This window comes from Oryctolagus cuniculus, chromosome 11 (genome assembly GCF_964237555.1).
Source record: "Oryctolagus cuniculus chromosome 11, mOryCun1.1, whole genome shotgun sequence".
NCBI lineage: Eukaryota > Metazoa > Chordata > Mammalia > Lagomorpha > Leporidae > Oryctolagus > Oryctolagus cuniculus.
Window position 1 is genome coordinate 74,196,977 of NC_091442.1, and position 19,388 is coordinate 74,216,364.

At 37.7% G+C, this 19,388-nt stretch overlaps 1 protein-coding gene across 2 annotated transcripts in view; it reads right to left on the reverse strand.

The window, feature by feature from the left end:
- Positions 1-19,388, reverse strand: part of ZFC3H1 (zinc finger C3H1-type containing) — a 55,886-nt gene that overhangs the window by 18,520 nt on the left and 17,978 nt on the right. For both annotated transcript variants that reach the window (XR_011380164.1, XM_002711333.5), the window contains exons 6-21: positions 18,292-18,415; positions 15,271-15,368; positions 13,008-13,217; positions 12,650-12,814; positions 11,330-11,467; positions 9,734-9,855; positions 9,214-9,363; positions 8,199-8,373; positions 7,421-7,552; positions 5,985-6,527; positions 5,792-5,901; positions 4,587-4,718; positions 4,359-4,480; positions 2,995-3,096; positions 2,694-2,813; positions 567-750 (exon numbers count right to left, since the gene is read on the reverse strand). Coding sequence is in view for 1 of the 2 variants with exons in the window: in XM_002711333.5 (XP_002711379.2) it covers positions 567-750; positions 2,694-2,813; positions 2,995-3,096; positions 4,359-4,480; positions 4,587-4,718; positions 5,792-5,901; positions 5,985-6,527; positions 7,421-7,552; positions 8,199-8,373; positions 9,214-9,363; positions 9,734-9,855; positions 11,330-11,467; positions 12,650-12,814; positions 13,008-13,217; positions 15,271-15,368; positions 18,292-18,415 (2,627 nt within the window). In the remaining variant the exon portion in view is untranslated. The remainder of the gene's footprint in view (positions 1-566; positions 751-2,693; positions 2,814-2,994; positions 3,097-4,358; positions 4,481-4,586; positions 4,719-5,791; positions 5,902-5,984; positions 6,528-7,420; positions 7,553-8,198; positions 8,374-9,213; positions 9,364-9,733; positions 9,856-11,329; positions 11,468-12,649; positions 12,815-13,007; positions 13,218-15,270; positions 15,369-18,291; positions 18,416-19,388) is intronic.

The window sequence follows — 19,388 nt, forward strand, 5'->3', positions numbered from 1 at the left end:
TTATTAGCACTATGCAGTACTGCCTTATTTAAAAGATCTTATACTAAGTTTTACAATAGTCAGATATATCAAGTACCTTGTGAAATAAATCTAAGTGGAACTTTAAGATAATGATCATAAAAAGATTATTCCTGGCTTATCTCTACTACCAAAAAGTAGTAGTCAGAGTGTGTGATACGCAACTAGAGCCATCAATTATGAGACAAATTATTTACCTTACTTAAATACTCAATGTATCAGAATTTGGAGGTTCTTAGATAAGCTTTAAATCTCCATTGGAAATTAACATAAAATTTAATCTAGTCACTGTTAATTTTATTGTTTTTAACTATTTTTGTTTCGAAATAGAGCCTACTGAAGTTAAACTTAGTATAATTTATTACCCAAACACAGAGGCATGAATACAAAATCAAAATCTAATCTTAAACTTTTCTAATAACTTTCAATAAATAGTGAAAAGCAAAAACTCCACTGACATCAAGAAGTGATTATCACAAGTGAAGTAAACCTTAAACATAAAAATACAAACATGCAAAAGTTTACACAAATATTTGAAATTGGCCTACCCCTCATTTTGATTCAAGTACTTGTATGCAAGCTTGAGCCAAAGTTGGACGTGAGAAGGATTTTCAAGCACACTGGCTTCTAAATTAGCAATGTCATCAGTCTCATTTGTAAAGTATCTGACATCATCTGGAGTAACAACTGTGTCCAATGCTGGAACATTTATTCGGTTTTCTGGCCTAAAGGCTATAAGGAAGTTTCATTAGCTTCATATTTCTTTAATGCACGAAACCAAGAAAAAACAACTAGTCTCATCTTTAAAATTATCTAATAAGCTAAGGATTCTGATGATATGCAATTGCTCATACTTTTAAGATAGAGTTATTACTTAATTTATCATCCAAGCTAGATACTTCTCAGAGTGAAAAGAGGTATTATTAAAAATTACACAGGATGGGGCCAGTGCTGTGTTGTAGTGGGTAAAGTTGCTGCCTGTGGTGCCGGCATCCCATGTGGGCACCGGTTCTAGTCCTGGCTGCTCTACTCTGAATCCAGCTCTCTGCTATGGCCTGGGAAAGCAGTAGAAGATGGCCCAAGTCCTTGGGCCCCTACATCTGCGTGGGAGATCTGGAAGAAGCTCCTGGCTTCTGATTGGCACAGCTCCAGCTGTTGCAGCCATCTGGGGAGTGAGCCATTGGATAGAAGACCTCTCTTTCTCACTCTCTAACTCTGCCTCTCTGTAACTCTTTCAAGTAAATAAGTAAATCTTTAAAAAAATAAAATAAAAATTACACAGGAAATTAAGATTCCATTGGCATACTAGCAGTATAGTTTCCTATCTGATAAATCACATTTGTTGGGCATTGCCTGAAATCTCCATTACAATATGGCGCCTGGCAGATGTTCGAGGGGTGTGTTTGCAGCTGCTGTGGTTAAGCTACGTAAGATCAGACCACCGGCAGGGATAAGTCCGCGTTAGTTCCGGACATGTGGGCAGTGCGTGATCCCTATACTTTGCTTAAGATGCCCTGTGCATGGTCCACCCGTGCCTGCATGACCTTTTCGCTGATTGGCTCCCCTACTGCGCATGTCTTTCGTAAGCCTTATAAGCCTGCACACTTCCTCAATAAAGTAGTTCCTGCTTCGACAGAACTCAGGGTGCTTGCTGCAGTGTGCTTGACCTGTCAACCTTACCTCTCCCGTTCGCCTTGGGGAGTGCTTGTACTGTCCCCTGCTGGTCAGGTGCCAGCCTCAGGCTTAAGACCCCAACACACATTCATTTAATTTAACATTAAGTCAACCTTATAATCAATGAGGATGATTTATCCTACTAGATCTAAACTAGAGAAAAGGTATATCACTTGGATACTTGTTAATCCACAAATAGTAAACAAATTATGTAAACTTTAAATCAGAATGTAAGATGTGCTTGATAAGAAGACACCTACATTTTGTTCATTCACACAAATCATTCATTTTGAATCTGCTTCATGAAAGAAAGCAACATCTCCTCTCGAGGAGGATACAGGCCAAGCAGGGTTCTCAAATGAGAGCAGAACTGTTCTTGCCATTCCAGTGTATGTTTGGAAATACCTGAAGCAGTCACATTTACCTAAGTACTGCTTTTGCATTTACTGGATAGAGACCATGAATGCAAAACACCCTGCAATGTGAGAAGCAATCCTGCACAAAGAGTAACTATGCTGCACAAAACAACAGTGGCATCAGATTTAAGAAAATAAAACAAGGGTAGTAGATACACCAGAAAATTAGCAAAGTGTTTAGACAAAGATGAAGCAACACAATTTTATTAATTTTTTTTTTGACAGGCAGAGTGGACAGTGAGAGAGAGAGACAGAGAGAAAGGTCTTCCTTTTCCTTTGGTTCACTCCCCAATGGCCACTGCAGCCAGTGCGCTGCGGCCAGCACACCAGGCTGATCCAAAGCCAAGAGCCAGGTGCTTCTCCTGGTCTCCCATGGGGTGCAGGGCCCAAGCACTTGGGCCATCCTCCACTGCACTCCCTGGCCACAGCAGAGAGCTGGACTGGAAGAGGAGCAACCAGGACTGAATCCGGCACCCCGACCAGGACTAGAAACTGGTGTGCTGGCACCGCAGGCAGAGGATTAGCCTATTGAGCCACGGCACTGGCCAATTTTATTAATTTTGGACCTTAAGTTACATTTCTTACCATACTTAATTGGTCCTGTAGACTGTTCCTCATCACTACTGAAGCTATTCTCAGAAACTGGTTTTCTCCAAAACTTTGGCTTCCACTTTCTTTTATCTTTGTACGTTGTAAATGGAGGTGCTAAAGTAGACAGAAGAAGATTACTAATGATACAGAATGTATTTTATTTCGGAGGCCATCCAAACTATATTTAAAAAGTAGAAATGACACCCAGTTTATATTAAGACCATAATGCCAAAACATTTGCTGTACACAAAAACTAAAAGGTTCTTTGTTAAATACACACAACATAAGTACTTACTATGACCTTTACTTTCATTGACATTGCTAACTAGGAGAACAGCCATCTGGTCCATCGACATTCGATCTTTGTTGACTCCAAAAAGCTTCTCAACATATTTTTCTAGAACAAGAACATCATCATCTTCATAAAAAATATCAATATGGATCAATGAATTAAAGGATATGAAGCAAAGGATTGCCTAAGAATTAATTATGAGTCAGCAATACTTATGGCCTTTGAGAAGGCCTACCCTAACTATGATGGCAAATCCCAATAAAACATGGGCCCAATTTAGGCTGGGCAAAAAAAATATTTCTTGAAACAAAGTAAACGATAAAAGTAAATGTTAAAGTCCCAGACCAGGAACGATGAAATAGATTCAGTGACTTTACAATCACTCTGGGTTGTAATAACACTAAATTTAGTAAATATCAATTCCCTCAATTCCAAAAGGTTTGTAGTTTTAAACATTTTTCTGACACCTAAATCTGGGGAAAAGCTTAATAACATTTTTCACAATGTCTGATAGTAATCTATGCTTTCTACAGTGGTTAGGAAGTTCTGTTTCATTATAAACTTTGAAGCTACAGATATATTAATGTCTAGCCCTCCTCTATTTTTGATAACACTAAACAGAGACCTATGTTAGTATCATTCTTTTTTTTTTTTTTTTTTTTTTTTGACAGGCAGAGTGGATAGTGAGAGAGAGACAGAGAGAAAGGTCTTCCTTTTGCTGTTGGTTCACCCTCCAATGGCAGCCATGGCTGGCGCGCTGCACCCGGTGCACCGTGCTGATCCAAAGGCAGGAGCCAGGTGCTTCTCCTGGTCTCCCATGAGGTGCAGGGCCCAAGGACTTGGGCCATCCTCCACTGCCTTCCCGGGCCACAGCAGAGAGCTGGCCTGGAAGAGGGGCAACCGGGACAGAATCCGGCGCCCCAACCGGGACTAGAACCCGGTGTGCCGGCGCCGCTAGGTAGAGGATTAGCCTACTGAGCCGCGGCGCCAGCCAGTATCATTCTTACAATCTCTATACAAATAGGCTAATATTTTCATCTAAATAAATTATTTAGATGAGCTCTGTCCAAAGGACTTCCAGCAATGATGGAAATCTCTTAAATCCATGCTGTACTATTTGTAATCACTTTCCACTTACAGCTAATGAACACATGAAATGTGGCTAGTTTGAGAAAGTAAATTTTACTTCTATATAACATTGGTTCATTTAAATTTAGACAGCAACAGGGCATTAGTAGCTACTGTATTGCACACAGAGCTAAAGCACCATGGGTGAATGTACTGAATTATTGTAGCTATTTAAAAATGTTAACAATTTAATATAAAATATTTAAATTTTCACTTTAGGAAGAACAAAGTCTAAAAACCTGCTGCTGCAGCAATTTCCTCATCAGTGCTTGTCTCTGAACAGCCAATCAAAGACAGATTATATGACAGAATGTCCTGGAATAGCTGTTTTCGGCTAAGCGTATAGTCTTGTGTATGTTGCCTAAAATAAAATGAAAATAAGGAGAAGATAATCATGTACATATTAAAGTTAACCAATGAACACTATCTTTTAAACTATAAAATGTTCACAAATAAAAACTACTCACCACTGGCAGTCATCATCATTACATGTTCCTGTTAAATCAAAACGGCAAAAACACTGATCTGGTTCAATCATATTACTGTACGACACAGAGCTTAACGGAAGTTTTTCCTTGGTTCGATAGTATGGGCTAAATCTAGGAAGATAGTAGACATACACTCAATAAACATTTCTCAGAAAACTAGGAAAGTCTTATTTTTTTTAATCTCAAAGTTACTATACTTTGAGCTTATTATTTATCCAGGTAATACAAAAATTAACTCTTGAAAAGTCAGAATATCAAGTGATAGAAACACTCTCATACTGTTTGTACTGAGACACAAAAGATTTAAAATAGAAAACAAAATACCCTGTATTCTCAAAGTAGTTTTTTTTTTAAACTACATGGTGCAATGCTATTTAATACTGGTATTTCTTGTACAGATTAACAGCCAACAACAACAAAAAAAAAAACTAGGAAAAAAAACTACTTGTAATAGCTTTACAATTTTACAGTGAAATCATATCCATTTAAAATATAGTCTCACAGCTTCTACAAATCTAAAAGCTTTGTGGGACACAGTTAATCAATTGAGAATGTTTAATTTATGAAGCTGGATAATGTACTAATGTAATAATCCTCTCAAGACTATTTTTTCTAACACTTCTGACAGAAATCTGGAATTCTCCACATTACCACAGGCAACCAGAAATTAGAATCTTATTAATAAACCTAAGAGTGAGATAAGCCTCATTTCCTTATATGATACAAGCCCCATAAGACACTCAATTTTTGCCTTCCCTAAAGGCACAAGTGCATTTTTCTGTGATGTTCATCTGCATTAAATATTCAATATAAAATACTAAGAACCAAGGAGTGGGGCTGGCATCATGGCATAGTAAGTAAAACTATGCTTGCAACGTTGGCATCCTATACAGGTGCTAGTTGGAGCCCTGGCTGCTCTACTACTGATCCAGCTCCCTGAAAATGTGCTTGGAAAGCAGCAGAGGATAGCACAAGTGCTTGGGCCCCTGCACCCACATGGGAAACCTGGAAAAAGCTCCTGACTTTGGACCAAGGCAGCTCTGGTTGTTGTGACTGTTTGGGGAGTGAAACAGTGGATCTAATTCTGCCTTTCAAACGAATAAAGGAATCTTTCTAAAGAGAAAAAACAAAACAAAACCAAAGAGTAATCCTGAAATTCAAACTTCATGAATTTTTCTTTTTACCTGTAAGACTTAAAAACTAGAAGAGGACTATGGTAAGGTCTAAAAGGACATGGCTTCACTTCTGTTGTTTTACTCTGGGCTGTTACAAAGTCCACATCCACAGAAATCTCCTGCAAAAGACAATATAACTCTTTAAAAAAGTAAAGCTGGGGTGAATTCTTGATTTTATAAAGATTATAAAATGTCTAGTTACCTGACCACACAAGACATTTTCTGTATTGCCTGTAGTGGTTTTTAATATCAGTTGTTTTAAGCTGTCAGCTTTTGAATACAGTTTTTGCAATTCACCAATTTTTAACCCTAGAAAAAGTTCTGGTTTTTCTACAGTACTTTTAGTAAGTTTGTTTATACATTCTTTGTTGGGTGTATCAGTGTGCTTAAGATTAGGTTTAGTAAAAGAGTTAGATTCTAAGAAGGATCTTCTTCGTTCTCTGTTTGAACCAGACAAAATTTCATCATCAACATCATTTTCTTCAGTATCCAGTGTTAATTTATCTTGAGTCAGATCATGAAGTGAAGGTTGAGGTAAAGAATACTCAGGTTCCTCTTCCACAACTGGAGCGATGTTTTGTTGTTCCTTGGCTTTAAGGGCTCGGGCTTCTTTCAATTTTTGAATTTTCAGGGCATATTCATATTCTAGCCTTTGTAATCGTCTTTTTTCCATAGCAATTAGTTCTGCTGAATGCTTTCTTGGACTTGATATTGGAGAATTGTCCAGTCTCATTATTTTGTTTGGCTAGGGGAAGAAAATAATGCAAATATTATATATCACTGTGATTCTGTAAACAGTTTTTGGTAAGATAATTGTGCTACTCTAGCAATATAATGGCAACATTACAAAACTGAATCAATAAAAAGAATAAAACAGAGTTTAACACAAGTCTCCAACAGCTCTGCTAGCCACCTAAAAAAACCAAGGTCAAATCAAAATAAAAAATACTAATCATCCACAGGTATGCATTTTGAGGGCACATTTAGCCTAGTGTTTTAAACACCAGTTAATGTGCCCATGTTCCACAACTAAGTACCTAGCTTCAATTTCTGACCTGGGCTCCTGAGTCCAGATTTCTGCTAATGCAGACCATGGGAGAAGGCAGCAGTGATGGGTCAAGTACTTGGGTTCCCTGAATCCTGCCTTTGGTTTCCTGAGCCAAGTTGGGGAGCAGATAAGCAAACGGAAACTCTGTGTGTGTATCTGTCTCTGTATAGGCCTCTCAATTTTTTTAAAAAGATTTATTTACTTGAGAAGTCTTCCATAGGCTGGTTCACTCCCCAAATGGCCACAACAGCTGGAGCTAGGCCAATCTGAAACCAGGAGCTTCTTCAGGGTCTTTCACACTGATACAGGGCCCAAGCACTTAGGCCACCTTCTACTGCTTTCTCATGCCATTAGGAATGAGCTGGGACTCAAAATGGCACCCATGTGAGAGGCCGGCACTACAGGCAGATTCTTAACCTACTATGCCACAGTGCCAGCCCTGCTTCTCTTATTTTTCAAAAAAATAAAGATTTAATCTTAGCTTCTCTGAATTTAAAGGAAAAGTCTTAGCTATTTCATACATCTCTTACTCTCAAAAGTTCATAAAAAACTTTTGCTTTCCAAAAGTACATTTTCTACAAACAACTTACTCCAAGACGATCTTGTTCCAGTTTACGTTTTCCTATTTCTTTACTAGCCACTGCCTTTGCCCGAGCAAGCTCTTCTCCATATTTTAGAGTCAAAGCTTTCTTAATTGTAACACGTTGTTGAACCCTGTGAATCTGAAAAATATGGGAAAATTTTCTGAAAATGTAAATGAAAATCTCTTGAGAAGGAATATTTTCCTTTAAAACTCAAAAGCATTAAGGTATTCATTTGAAGATGAAAATATTCCAATATATGTCTAGTGAAAAACTACAGGTTATATATATTTTGATGGCTTTAGCTTAAACATTTTTCTTCTTAAAGAAAATCTAGCTTATAAAAATGTGTGGTTAACACAAGACTATAATATTTTATTTTTATTTTTATTTTTTATTTATTTTTTTTTTTTATTTTTGACAGGCAGAGTGGACAGTGAGAGAGAGAGACAGAGAGAAAGGTCTTCCTTTTGCCGTTGGTTCACCCTCCAATGGCCGCCGCGGCCGGCGCGCTGCGGCCGGCGCACCGCGCTGATCCGATGGCAGGAGCCAGGAGCCAGGTGCTTTTCCTGGTCTCCCATGGGGTGCAGGGCCCAAGCACCTGGGCCATCCTCCACTGCACTCCCTAGCCACAGCAGAGGGCTGGCCTGGAAGAGGGGCAACCGGGACAGAATCCGGCGCCCCGACCGGGACTAGAACCCGGTGTGCCGGCGCCGCTAGGCGGAGGATTAGCCTAGTGAGCCGCGGCGCCGGCCAAGACTATAATATTTTAATAAAATAAATTTACTTGTTCCTGAAGTTTCCTCAAAAACACCCTGTTGACATTAAGAATTTTCTCAGTTGCTTGAAGTTGTTCTGTAAGTTTTGTAATCTTTGTTTCAGCATTTCGAACAGATTCTTTCTTCTTTGCTTCTTGCTGCACTAGATTCCTTAAAACAGACTCATCTTTCATCAGGAGAATCCTAAGTGGGAAATAACAAGATTTCTTATTGTTTTCCAAACTAGTGGACCGATACCACTAGAACACATGTTTTTTTCAACAGCACACTTAAAAAAATGATCTATTGCATGAAGGTGAGACTTTAAAAAATGAGTATTTTCCTATTTGTCAACCACATAAGTATTCAAACAGACACTATTTCTTATGAAAACAAGTATGGGTCTAATCTTTTCTTTAAAAAAATTAATGAGTCAATATTACAGTTGAAAAGCTTATATAAAATGCTCAGTGTTGACTGAATCTCATCCTCTTTGAATCCTCAGTAAGTTTTTACCTTTAGCTTTATAATGCTTCCAATGTAAACAGAAGCAATTAAGAACACTTAAGGTTACACATTTATCTGAAAGGCGGAGTTACAGAGGCAGAGACAGAGAGAGGTCTTCCATCCGCTGGTTCACTCCCCAAATGGCTGCCACGGCCGGAGCTGGGCCCATCTGAAGCCAGGTGCCAGGAGCTTCTCTGGGTCTCCCAGGCAGGTACAGGGGCCCAAGCACCTGGGCCATCCCCATTGACCTCCCAGACTATAGCAGAGAGCTGGATTGGAAGTGAAGCAGCCGGCACTCAAACTGGCCCCCTATGCGATGCTGACACAGCAGGTGGCAGCTTTACCCACTATGCCATAGCACCGGCTCCTGATTTATATAAAATCTTAAAAAAATGTTCAGTATAAGAAAATGATAAGTTTCTATGATTCTATCAAGGAATGAATTCAAAATTCTTGTCAGTTATTAATGACACACACCACAAAATACATCCCTTTGGGATAGCAACAATTAGATATATGAAGTATAACGAGGCTCACCTGTGTTTTTTAAGTTTTGCTTCTGCATCTGTAACCTGTTTAGTAACCATTGCTATTCTGCCAATCCCATCAATTTCCACATCAGAGTTTGCTGGGGATGATGAACTTGTCCTCAGCTGATCAGATTTAATCAAACGCTGTTTCTCGCGACTAAAATAATGAAGATAGATGCATTACACTAAGGAATGAATGAAAACTACATTCGTTGTCATAAAATAAAAATATTAACCAACACAACAGTTATAATGATGACCAATACGTTGTGAACCAAGTTGGCACTAACATAGTTCTTCTGAGTGTTTTTTATCTTTTTCAAAGCTGATTATATCTCTCAACACATCATTGTATTCAAGTCTCTGGATGATCAGCTGGCTTCCTCCTCTCTGTTATAAAAATGCTAACTTTGCATCTAGAATAAAGCCATCATCATTCATTTCCAGTATCAATAAACTTTAGAGACGACGCGAAGTTTTGTAAACAGTATATACCTTTAAAGTGAATTACTTAACATGTCACTTACTTGGCAATCTCTTCCTTTAACAATCTATATTCAATCTTTTTTTCTTCAGGCAAAGCTTCAGGTGTTCGCAAAGGATCATTTTCTTTTTCAGATTTTGGAGGTACTTTTGGTTTCGAAGCTTGCTAAAAACAAACATGAAGTTAATCACATCAATAGCTTTCAAAAGTTCCAAATTTTTATTTTACACTGCAACCAAGTGTATACTGATAGATTTACAAACAACAAAATAGCTTCAGTATTTTCTATTCACTTAAAAAAAAAAAAATATTGGGAGCTGGCTTTGTGGTGTAATGGGTTAGGCCGCAGCTTGCAATGCCAGCATCCCTTATGGCTGCCGGTTTGAGTCCTGGTGGCTCCACTCCCGATCCAGCTCCCTGCTAGTGCACCTGGTAAGAGCAGCAGAGGATTGCCCAAGTCCTTGGGCCCCTGAAACCATGTGGGAGACAGGAAAGAAGCTCCTGGCTCCAGCCTAGACCAACCCTGGCCATTTGGGGACTGAACCAGCAGGTGGAATAGCCTTCTCAAATAAATAAAATACATCTTAAAAAAAAAAACAAAAACTGATTGTTACATCAGGTAGTCAATAATCACAGGTTGGGGTTGGCACTGTGGCACAGTGGTTAAAGCTACCACCTGTGATGCTGGCGTCCCTTATGGGCACCAGTTCATGTCCCGGCTGCTCCATTTTCCATCCAACTCCCTGCTAATGGCCTGGTAAGAGCAGCGGAAGATGGCCCAAGTGTTTGAGTCCTTGACACCCATGTGGAAGAACTGGATGAAGTTCCTAGTTCCTGGTTCTGGCCTCGCCTAACCCTGGCCATTGCAGCTATCTGGGGAATGAACCAGCTGATGGAAGATTTCTTTGTCTCTCCCTCTCTCTCTGTAACCCTGACATTCAAATAAATAAATAAATAAAACCTATGGGAGACATATCATTGAACTAAACTGTATCTAAATAACTGGTACAACAGGAATAAAAGTTAGATTATACACTTTAATAAAAACTTTTCTGGTAAGATAACAGTCACAACATAATAATAAAATTCTTCAGGGGACCAGCGCTGTAGCGGTGCAGTGGGCTAATGCCCTGGCATCCCACATGGATGTCAGTTCGAGACCCAGCTGCTCCACTTCCGATCCAGCTCTCTGCTATGGCTTGGGAAAGCAGTAGAAGATGGCCCAAGGCCTTGGGTCCCTGCACCCACGTGGGAGACCTGGAAAAAGCTCCTGGCTCCTGGCTTCAGATCGGCACGGCTCCAGCCATGTGGCCAATTGGGGAGTGAACCATCGGATGGAAGATCTCTCTCTCTCTCACTCTCTCTCTGCCTCTCCTCTCTCTCTCTGTAACTCTGACTTTCAAATAAACCTTAACAAAAATTCTTCAGTATACAGAACAATTATCCACTCAATTTTATTGATCTAAAGAAGGGATTAATCAACTGAACAATAATAAAATCTATCTGAATTTAATGTGCTTTTTATAACACATATAAATAGCACACAAATATTTTCCAAAATCAATATATTAGAAATTCTAATTCTAAGATCTAATCTTCAAGAAAAAATAAACTTTTAATATTTCATTACTACACTTACCTCAGCAGTTCGTCTTGCTTCTTTAATCATGGACTCTAATCCACCAAAAACACTATTTGTTGACTTGGAAGCCTCTCCATCAGATTCACTATCATCTGAATCATTTAGTGTTACAACCACTGATTTATGCTTTGGAAGCTACAAAGACAACATGTTTGTTACTCTAAATAACAAAAGAATGTCTATTCCTTTTTTGACTATACGTTTTAACCACTTTTGAGTTTCATAAAGAAAATGGAGGCAGAAGCCTGAGGTAAGTAATCTATGGCTCCCTTCTGATCCATATTACATAATTGTGTTCCATTCCACCAATAATGGTCACAGCCAAAAACATAAAATATTCTATTTTCTTAAAGTCTTTCCAGACATTATCACAATTATCTTCCTCAATAATCTGTTTTATCTAGCTTTTCATAAAGAACCAAATCGCCATCTAAATTAACTCTTTTAAAAACAAAAGAAAAAATGATTTTAATAATTCTACATAATATTAACAAAACTTTGCAATTTTATGTGCTTACATACAGAACATAAGTAGCTGAAGTTGGCTTACTTAACAAAGGCAAGATTTCAACTTGGCTTTGCTCTACTTCTTTTACTTTGAAGTCAGTCAAAAAAAGGTAGAGGGGCTGCTACAGTGGGTGAGGCCACCATCTTATATGTGTGCCAGTTTTAGTCCTGACTGCTCTTCTAAGCCAGCTCCTTTGCTAATGCACCTGGGAAAGCAGCAGAAGATGGCCCAAATAGTTGGGCCCCTGCCATACACGTGGGAGACCCAGATGGAGTTCCAGACTCCTGGCCTCAGCTCAAGCCATTGTAGCCATCTGGGGAGTGAACAAGTAGATGGAAGATCTCTCTTTCTCTCTGTAACTGCCTCTCAAATAAATAAAAGAAAATGTCATTTCAACTTCCTTAATATAAAGTAATATGCATAATAAAATTCTTCCACTACAATAGTCATTGCTTGAAAAATATGAGCAAAGCATAAAAAAAAAAGAAAGAAATAAAAACATTTGAAATTTGTTATAACTGATTTCAGGAAAGACGTAAAATCTGAATGAATCAATTTCTATTAAAAGAAAGGGAGGGGGGCTGAAGAAATGGCTGTATGCCACTCTGAGAATAATACTTCCCCAACCACATTATCATCAAATTCTAACCAGTTTTCTACTAAAGATGTTGCTTTCATTATGAATAAAAAATTTCAATTGCATTTTTGTGAATATATGCATATACATAAATAATGGGTAGGGAAAAAAGCAGAATTTCAAACAAAAGCTTCATAAGCTATTTGAATAAAAGTAATATTTTTGTTTTTACCGAGATCACAGTTCGTGGAAGACGAGGTCCTCTGTGAAACTTTGGATTCTGTATCCTAGGCTGAGATACTGTATTAATACTGACAATTGATAAATTGCTTCTTGGCACAGGTTGTGAACTGTTCAGAACTGGAGGTGAAGGTGGGTCACTATTACTGGATGTTTCCTAAATAAGGAAGAGACAGATATAAAACATAAGAAGAAATTTCTGTCACCTTTGAAAAAAACTCAAACAAAATATTAGAATAAACTCCTACTTTCCTGGAAAACCCAATGAATTTCAAAATGACTGGAAAAAATAGGACCAACCTAAAACTTAGCTCAAGAGCACCACCTAGAGGTTAAAGTATCTAAATTACCTCAGGCTTAAAAGCTCTTTTATTCGCTAATGATTTTAGTAGCTCTTCTCGAAGCAACATTTCTTCCTCCTCTTCCTCATCTGCAAAAGGTGGTTTTGGAGGTTGTTCTGGATCTTCAGGTGGGAGAGGTGGTAAAGGTGGTAGAGGAGGTAGAGGTTCAAGAGAAACACACAAGCCTTCCACATAAGGCTGGCTCAAAGGAGGCATAGACTATTTTTTAGAAAGAAAAAAAAACAATTTCAAGGCAAATTTTATCAACTCCACATGTTTATTTCTGAAGGTATATTAAATTAGAAAAAGGTAAGCAGGTTATTATTCTAGCTGCTAGTATGCTGTAAATCTTAAAACTAATTGATTTTCATATTCAACCAATCAGTATTTAAAACATTTATGTATTTCAAGGTAGTTATACAAACTTTTCTGTTCCCATTATTTTCTCTCCATTAACCATTCTAGAAGATCTAGGAATCAAATTACACCTGAAGCAAGTAGATACACTAAAACCAAAACCATATAAATTTAAATAAAAAATACAAATCAAGAACCAAAGGGATTCTGGGAATAATATTTCAGAGCACCTTAAGTATCAAGAAGAATCACCACTACTCTCTTTAATTCCTGGTAAAATAGCTTCTAAGAGATTATCAATAAAGGAAACTAATTTTAACACAATTCCTGAGTTTGGATACATTTTTGCTTCAAAGTCCTTCTAGTATTCCGCTTGGCAGTTAGCTCATTCATTTTTCATTTCCCGAAAAAAAACATTTCAAGGAAGAAAGAAAAAAATGTCATCTTCTTTCTCACTCTCTACTCTACCATTCCTTTACCATAAGCTTCCTGGAAAGTATCAGATATCTACCTAGGAAATGTGAAATGGAAGGGTTCTCTCTTACTATGAAAGCCAAACCCTCCCTCCTCAGGGTCCCCAGTGGAAGCCTCCTTGCTCTAGCCCTCTAGCCACCCTAATCTTTTCTGCATTTCCAACATGCCTCACTGATTCCTTTTCATCGTTTTTTTTTTTTTTTTTTTTTTTTTTTTTGACAGGCAGAGTGGACAGTGAGAAGAGAGACAGAGAGAAAGGTCTTCCTTTTGCCGTTGGTTCACCCTCCAATGGCCGCTGCGGCCAGTGCACAGCGTGCTGATCCAAAGCCAGGAGCCAGGAGCTTCTCCTGGTCTACCATGCGGGTGTAGGGCCCAAGGACCTGGGCCATCCTCTACTGCACTCCCAGGCCATAGCAGAGAGCTGGCATGGAAGAGGGGCAACCGGGACAGAATCCGGCGCCCTGACCAGGACTAGAACCCGGTGTGCCGGCGCCACAAGGCAGAGGATTAGCCTATTGAGCCACGGCGCCGGCTGATTTTCATCGTTATTAGACCATTCTCTCTAAAGGATACTGTCATGTCACAAACACGTTTTTTACTTTCTTTAAGAACTCATAAAATATGAGATTTCAAATGTCATTCCTCTGCTTCGTCATCATAATATTATAATTCATTCTTTATTTACTGCCTCTAGCACTCAAAGAAATAGTTTATAAAATATTAATCTTGTTTGATTTTTATTGGAAATTAAAAAGATATTTACTTTGATTACTAGGTCCTCTCAATCTAGAAATAACTTCAGAACATTTTACTTTGTGATTTCACCCACTTCCTTCCCCTCCCTCTCTTTTGTAAAATGGGAGAATGGTAGTTCTTTCAAGACAGAGAAAAAGAAATTAACTTCCAAAGGCAATGCTTTTTTTTTTTTGCTAATTTTGCAAGTTAAAAATAACAGTATTCACCAAAAGAGGAGATAATTTTTGGAAGCATCTTTTTTATTAAAATGAGATTTTAAACAGCAAGATTTATTCAGAGTCATGGAAGCATCTTAATGCAAATAAATCTCACTTCCAAAAAAAGAGAGCTAATCTAAAACACTAGATAACTGTTATTCTGTTTTGGGATATACTTTCTGAGTAGCTACTAGCTGAGAAGAAAAAAAATAAAAGAGGGAAACATGCTAGTTACTGAAAGAAAGTTGATCAAAATTAAAAATTAGTCACTAGAAATTTCTACCAAATGGATAGTTTGCCAGTAAATGATCAACTTTTATTCTGTATATTTCACAACTATTAATTCTAATAAGCAATTCTGATCTTTTAAGCCCCCTTCACATCTAATCATTCCTTAATTATATGCCATTGTTTTTTTCCAAACAAACTTTAAAAAGACACAAGGCAACATAATAATTTTCTTAAAAATCTTATCAATTCTGACTTACAGAAACCTGAGGAGGCAGAGGCAGAGAAACAGATGGTGCTGGAGAAAAATACCCCAATGAACATTCAGAGAAGAATGGTTGTTGCAATGGTGAAGGAGCTGTTAAAAAATTGTGGTAAGAGTTTAATAGCAGAAACACTTCCTGGAATATATTAAATGTATAACATTGACGGGGCTTCAAAAGGTTTATGGAAAACTGGGATTAAAAGATAATGTGCCATACATAGATTTTTAGAACATTTTACTTCTTAAAAGCATAAATATCAGTGCTGGCATTGTGGTGGAGTAGGCTAAGCCTCCATGTGCGATATCAGCATTCTTTTTGGGCACTGGTTTGATACCTGGCTGCGCCAGTTCCAATCCAGCTCCCTGCTAATGTGTCTGGGAAAGCAGCGGAGGATGGCCTAAGTCCCCAGACCCCTGCACCCATATGGGAGACCCAGAAGCAGCTTCTGGCTTCTAGCTCCAGCCTGGCCCAGCCCCAGCTTTTGCAGCCATTGAACCAGAAGATGGAAGACCTCTATGTCTCTCCTCTCTTTGAAGCTCTGCCTTTCAAACAAATAATAATAACAATAAACTTAAAAATAGATACATGCTCTGAAAAAAATCAGAATAAAAAATAAAAACAGTTAACAGAACCTTGGAAAAATAAGACGAACTCTTAAAAAATGTAAATCTATAGCTAGTATAGCAAAAAGTTAAAAATTTGACAAAGCTGAGTAGAAAGCATGTTTTCTGTATAATTTTTTTTAAAGATTTATTTTTATTTAATTGACAGAGTTACAGAGAGAGGCAGGTCTTTCACATGCAGGTTCACTCCCCAAATGGTCGCAATAGCCAGAACTGAGCCAGGAACTTCTTGTGGGTCTCCCACGTGGATGCAGGGGCCCAAGGACTTAGGCCATCTTCCACTGCTTTCCCAGGTGCATTAGCAGGGAGCTGGATTGGAAGTGGAGCAACCAGGACTCAAACGAGCACCCATAGGGGATGCCGGGTGCTATACACTGGGGCTTTAACCTGCTTCACCATAGTGCTGGCCCGTGTATAATTTTTTATAATACTATTTAAAAAGCACAAAGTTATTTGATAAAAATTTGGAGTACTCAGAATGTGAACTTATTCAGAAATATAGTCATTGTATACGTGATTAGCGAAGACGAGGTCATACTGGAGTAGGGGAGTCCCCTAATCCATCAGGACAAGTATCTTTGCAAGAAGAGGGCAAACAGATGCAGGGAGAACATTTGGTAATAGAGGGAGAAACTGGTTATTCATCTACAAGTCAAACAATGTCAAGGATTAACTGCTACCGTAAGATAGGAAGGGAGAAAGAAAGGTTCTGCCAGAACCTCAAGGTGAGCATGGATCCTGCTGATATCTTGATCTCTGATTTCTAATTTCTAGAATTGTGAGAATAAATATTTGTTAAGTTAAAAAAAAAATAAAAATTCAGAGTATTAACAATATTGTCAATACTTGAGAACTACAATGAATCACCCCCAAGAACCTGAAAACAAGAAACTCAACAGTACATGCAGGTTAAGGGGCTTCCATAGCCTTGGAAACTCATAACTGGTGCATAGGGAGATTACTGATGCCATAAACAGGAGTGTCAATTTGTAAAGTCAACAACAGGAGTCACTGGGCACTTACTCCTCATGTAGGATCTCTGTCCTTAACGTGCTGTACACTGAGGCTTAATGCTATAACGAGTACTCAAACAGTATATTTCACTTTGTGTTTCTATGGGGGTGCAAACGACTGAAATCTTTACTTAATGTACACTAAACTGATCTTCTGTAAAAAAAAAAAAAAAGAAAGAAAGAAAGAAATTATCAATTCCCAACGTGACTCTCACTGGGATTAAACATGACAATAGGTCTGATCTGATTTCATCATCATTTAAAAAAAATCATCTATTATTTTTCACTTTATGTTTCTGTGTGGGAGCAAACTGTTGAAATACTTACTTAAGGTATACTAAGCTGATCTTCTGTATATTAAGATAATCGAAAATGAATCTTGATGTGAATGGAAGGGGAGAGGGAGTGGGAAAGGGGAGGGTTGTGGGTGGGAGGGACGGTATGGGGGGGGAAGCCATTGTAACACATGAGTCATACTTTGGAAATTTATATTCATTAAATAAAAGATAAAAAAAAAAAAAAAAGTACATGCAGGTTAAACTATGAAATAAAAACATAAGATAATCAAACACCAACCTAAAACAATAACCTGAAAATAAACAGTTTTGGTTAACAGTATCCAAATCATAGGAATTTTGCTTTGTTTCTATCCTAGATACACCAAAGTAGGATTCTAGCTTACACATGTTCTCATAATATGAACATAGGAAGAATGTGGTCTTTCAAGTACTCTAGTTTCTGAAATGCCAATTACATTCTGTTATTGGCTTCTGTCTTGTGTTTTAAATTAGTGACAGAAAAGGTCTATCATCCCTGAACAACAACAAAAGCAAATCTATGGCCTCTAAAGATAAGCAAGATTCTAGGTTATGCAACTTTAGAACCCTGACCAGCTCTAACCAGCCTTTCCCTGAGATACTACTGGTATCACTTTCCATCTCCAAATTCCTACAAAGTGTCACCACTGAAAGGAGACAGAGATAGAGTCAAAAAGAACCCTCTCTGCCCCCAACACCACAAAGAAGTCTTTCTCTTTTTGAGTAAGGCAGATAGAATCTTGGATGTAAGGATCACAGATTCATCCTTTTTAAAACAGCAGTGTTCTCATCTTTCCTACAATCTTCACTTTTTAGATCAAATGAATAGTTAATAAAGTTGTAAAAAAAACTTTATTTAAAGCCTATCTAGAAACATTTGGAAATAATGGTGAATAACAGATATTTAAGATTTAATCTCTAAATATTTACAATACCAAATACTATCTATGGATAATCCATCAACAAATCGCTTTATATAGTTTTTCAAGGTTTGAGTAGTTCAATGATAATTCTCTACCTAGTTTCTGTGAATATGCAAATATTTCAAGTTTTGACTCATACCTGGAGAATTGGTTTCACTATCTGTATCCATAGCAACTTCTTCATAGTTATCATATTGATAAATGCCTCCTCCACTATCAGTGGGTTGCTTATCTAAGGATCGCCTCAGGTCAGGATCTGAAGACTGAGTACACAACACATTATTTAGTTTCAAAGCATTTTGCCTACATATCACAAAAGAACTGACAATCATTTTCTACGGCACACTATAAAAAATTATGATACTAAGATCTGCCTGTCACATCGGGTTTCGAAAACTCAATTTACGATAAGTACGCTATGGATGACATTTTACAACTGCAGCACTAGACAGAAAAGTGTCTAGAAAGTACCATCTATACACATGAAATTCCCTACAATTAGTAAGCTAAGCCAGTAAGCAATCAGCTATTCCACTAGAAAATTATACCGTTTTTCAATATTTATGATTTCTGTATGAAATTAGAATAAATGCAAGTTTAATGTCATTAAGACTAAGAATATTTACCCAAGAAATCCAATGAAATTTAAATATTAGTAAATTAATGATACCTGAAAAATATAATTCTGGGTTGAAGTGCTTATATGATTTTTTTTGCCTTTTTTTTTTTTTTTACTAATGTTTCATTCACAATGTTTTTAACGTACTAAAACCTAGAAAGTCATCCAAATGAAAATAACATTTAAATATAATACTTATCACTAAAAAAATTCTACAAGATATGTTGTAAAAGTTCAAAGTTCTTATTTTGGTAAACCTAACTCCTGACTCTCTTCAATTAAATAATTAAATCTTTAATATTCTCAACTCTTCGGTAGCACATTCACAAGTGTATCCTTAAAGTTCAAAAATATAAAAAATAACTGTCATTGATAATAGCATTAGATCAGTATTAACTCTCTAGCTGACTTCCTCATACTAACTGTGAATGTCACTGACTTGCGGAACAGTTGATGACTAAATACAAAATATGCACTAAATTTATTACTGCATGATGATATAGCAATCTTTAAAATAATCCATGTTGGGGCCAGCGCTGTGGTGCAGCGGGTTAACACCCTGGCCTGAAGTGCCAGCACCGCATAAGGGCACTGGTTCAAGACCCGGCTGCTCCACT